The sequence below is a fragment of the Protobothrops mucrosquamatus genome, unplaced genomic scaffold (genome assembly GCF_001527695.2).
Source record: "Protobothrops mucrosquamatus isolate PMUCROS unplaced genomic scaffold, P.Mucros_1.0 scaffold315, whole genome shotgun sequence".
In the NCBI taxonomy this organism is placed as follows: Eukaryota; Metazoa; Chordata; class Lepidosauria; order Squamata; family Viperidae; genus Protobothrops; species Protobothrops mucrosquamatus.
In genome coordinates, this window is record NW_015386655.1 from 1,041,258 (window position 1) to 1,044,971 (window position 3,714).

A 3,714-nucleotide genomic window follows, 5' to 3' on the forward strand; every position below is an offset into this window, starting at 1 on the left:
TTCCTGCCGGCTAAACTAGACATCATGTTTAATTCATCTTCAGGAGCTTGCACCCTTTGGAATTAGTGCCTGACAGGGTTTTTTTTTCTCCGTGTTCTCTTTTCCTGACAGGCGACTATGAGGTTTCAGTGAAGTTCAATGACGAGCACATCCCAGACAGTCCCTTTATAGTACCCGCCACCTCCACCTCCGATGATGCCCGCCGACTCACTGTTTCTAGTCTTCAGGTGAGGCACTGGGAGAAACCGCCCACTTGCTCCCCCTGCTGGTTGGGTAGAGTTGGCACTGTTGCTCTCCTGAGTTGGCGGTCCTTCACCACAAAAAAAGAAGAGAAGAGTAGATCCAGGCTGATGAGAAAGTGTCCAGGGATCTGTCCTGCAGCCGTGGGGCGGAGGGGTAGTTTGCTTTGCTTGAATGTCTGGTCAGTTGCAGGGGGAAGGAGGTCCTCAAGTCAGCCTCACTCAGAATAGTCACGGTGCCAACTTCCTGGCCACACAGGGATCTGCTCTGGGGTTTTTCTCGTGTCTCGTTTAAAGGCTGCTAACAGTCCTGCACTCCGTGCCAAGGTTTAAAGATGGAGAGCTCCCCTGGGCATGCTGCATCTGCTGATCTGCCATATTGAAAGGCTACCCAGCCTTCCTCTGGTCTAAACTGTCCCCCTTTTGCTTGCCTGCCTGCCGCTTGTGCTGTGTCCAGTTTCCAGGGGAGCTCTCCCTCTCTAAGCCACCTGGCTCAGGTAAGTGGAAGCCTGTCTTGTGTTTGCTGGGAAGGGGTGGGGGAGGGGGGGATGCAGGGCTTTGGAGCCGGATGCCGCGGCCCTCTTTGCCCTTTCTGCTGTCTCATGTGCTCTGTGCTTCCAGGAGTCAGGGTTAAAAGTGAACCAGCCAGCCTCATTCGCTGTCAGCTTGAACGGGGCCAAGGGTGTGATTGATGCCAAGGTGCACAGCCCCTCAGGGGCTTTGGAGGAATGCCACGTCACCGAAATCGATGAAGGTAAGAGCTCTGGTGTCCTACGTCTTGGCAAAGTGACCGGTTAAGCGTGCTGCAACAAAAGGCTGGTTGACCCATCTATGTCACTTCCGGCTCTAAAACAAAGGATAAAGGCTACCAAAGTCTTTTTCTCCAGCTCCAGAAAGTGGAGTCTAGAAATGTTTGTTTGTGTTAGAAGCTGAAGCAGACCATTCTATGACCAGATCCCAGGCTCTATTCTTGTTATTAAAATGCCGATAAGGTTGGGAGACTGATTTAACAATGTTTATGGAGATTCTCAAACCATCCAGGTCATGGTTGTCCCAAAGGTGCTGTTTCCAAAAGGCAACTGGACTTTCTTCTTTTGAATTGAAGAAGCTTTTTTGGATGAGAAGCAAAACATTTTCAAAGGAAAGAAAAAAAAACCCAAGGAAAATCCAGTTGCCTTTTGGAACATGTGCTACAATATTAATGTAGAAGCATTTTTAAACCTAAATTGCCTACTTGGTTAACGCTGAAAGTACTTTTACGTGTACTTGGAAAAAAAGTAAACTGCATCCTGGTGAAAACAACTGCGTATTGTAGTGTGGTGTGCTGTAGCAGAGCCACAGAGTAATTGTGCTCAGTTGTAGCTCGGCCTGCACCATACAGACTTTCAGAGGAAACAGTCTGCATTGAATAAGGCTTGGAAGCAGATGGAGAGCTTTGTAAATGAATGATAGTTGCTGTAATGTAACCCTTCACCCAGCTAAGTTACACTGGACTCACCAAACAGTCTTTATTGTTAGTTCTGTCAAAAACAGGTTGCTCCAATCATTTGTTGTCACACTGTAGATGTTAGAAAACAGCTGTACCTCTTTAAAACTTGCTCTGATAAAGGGACTCCTGCCCACTGTTACAGTCCAAGGTCCCCTCAGACATTTTCTGAGTCTGAAGGCAACAATTCAAATCCAGAGAAAAGGCACTTGCTTACCTTCCTTCAGTCTGTAACACTAGTAGTTCAGCTGGAGCAAGAGTGGTGATAGAGTTGGGCTGACCCAACCCTACAGAGAGGCAATACTTGTGTCTTCAAGCTACTTTACCAAGGTCCCGTGATGGGCATAGCACCGATAAGGCAACAAAATGTCTCCCGCGCTGTTAGTTCTCCAGTTCACATTTACTGCTTCAGGAGGCAAGAACAGAAACGGGCCCAGAGCCAAAGCAAAGGCAGATTCTTGGCTCCCTGCCACTTACTTAAGGATTTTAGCAGACAGATCTCCTTTCTGGGGCCTGAACTATCCAGGATAAGAAACAATGCTTCTCTCCCAACTCTAATTATGGGGTAACCAACACTGTCCAACTCCATCTGTCGCAATTCCCATCTGGTCAGCATTCCCCAAGTACGCTGACTAAGACTTAATTATTTTAAGCAGCAAGCACATCTGCTCACAACTACCTACAAGTTACAAAACAACATAGGTCAGCTCACTCGTGGCAGTGTAAAGTGAGTACTCACAACACAAATAGCTAACACCTGCTAATCCCCCAAATTTAAAAGGAAATGGCTGAAATTTTGTAAGAACTCACAAAAGGATAAGGAGATTTTGTAAGATTGTAGCCACTACTTTATTTTGATTGTGTGTGTGCATTTATGTGGTTGCTAAAAATTAATGCCAACTGTATATCACTGATTTCTATACTTGCTGTAACCGATGGCCACTAGGTGAAAAATCATGCAGTATTGTTAGCTGTCCAAGCCCTGGTTTAGCCAATGCTGAACTGTGGCTTTTGCAATCCAAAACAACCTCCCAAAGCAAAGCTTTGTTCATAGATTCCTTGCTGTGTAGATATTGAGCTGTAAGTTCATCATACTCGGCCTTCAACAACATCTATAGTCACCGGGAGGCAAATTCCACTCCACAGAGTCATTACTTTTACTGAGAAGATTGTGTGAACTATACATGATTATTTTTTTTTGCCACGGGAACTAATGAGGGGTGAATTGCGACCAACTAACACTCATTTTCAGTTTTGTGGATTCTTATGTCAAATGCTGTTGAATCTACCCATCTTTTGAAGTGAGATGTAGGACTTGCTACCTCGCCTGTACAGAATTTCCTGCCATGTAACTTGCAAACTGCAAGTGGTTGAGAATCTACTGTTGAATATTATGACTACATGTGGAGACACAACTACAACTGCAGAGCAGTGCTAAAATGTGACAGTTGTGGCTATTGTGTGAAGTCCCTGCCTTCTCTGCAGATTACTTTCATGGCCATGAAAGAAGAACCTTCACCTCTGATCCAATCTACATTTGCACTGAATGAACGTCCATTCCCAATAAGTGGCACCTCCAAAGAAGCAGTTGATGAGAACAAATTGGATCAACTGGTGCCCTTCAGAAATATTAGAGCTATAGTTCTTACAATTCTGTGGTCAGGAAGACATCAATTTAAATTTGGCAGTTCTATTTGCATATTAAGCGAGTAGTCTTTTTGCAAAGAATCCAGATTGGGGACCTGCAAAGACAGAGAATGGAGAAAGCTTAATTGCCTATAAGCCCCTTTTATTTCTAATCAGTAAACACATCTAGTTTGTTAATTTATTTGTGTAAGCCTGAACCTGTTCCAAACATGTTTGTTATGTCTTGCTCTTAAATTAGCATTTTAAGGATTTTTACACATGCAGTACATATGCACATTTTCCTTTATACTGTCTTAAGTACTGCTCAGGTTTGATTCAATATACTTGAATATAATAATAATA

General features: G+C 44.3%; 1 protein-coding gene across 1 annotated transcript in view; it reads left to right on the forward strand.

The window, feature by feature from the left end:
- Window positions 1–3,714, forward strand: part of FLNA (filamin A) — a 63,539-nt gene that overhangs the window by 57,724 nt on the left and 2,101 nt on the right. Inside the window, exons 42-43 of the mRNA XM_015815116.1 lie at window positions 112–227; window positions 861–993. Of these exons, the coding sequence (XP_015670602.1) occupies window positions 112–227; window positions 861–993 (249 nt within the window). The remainder of the gene's footprint in view (window positions 1–111; window positions 228–860; window positions 994–3,714) is intronic.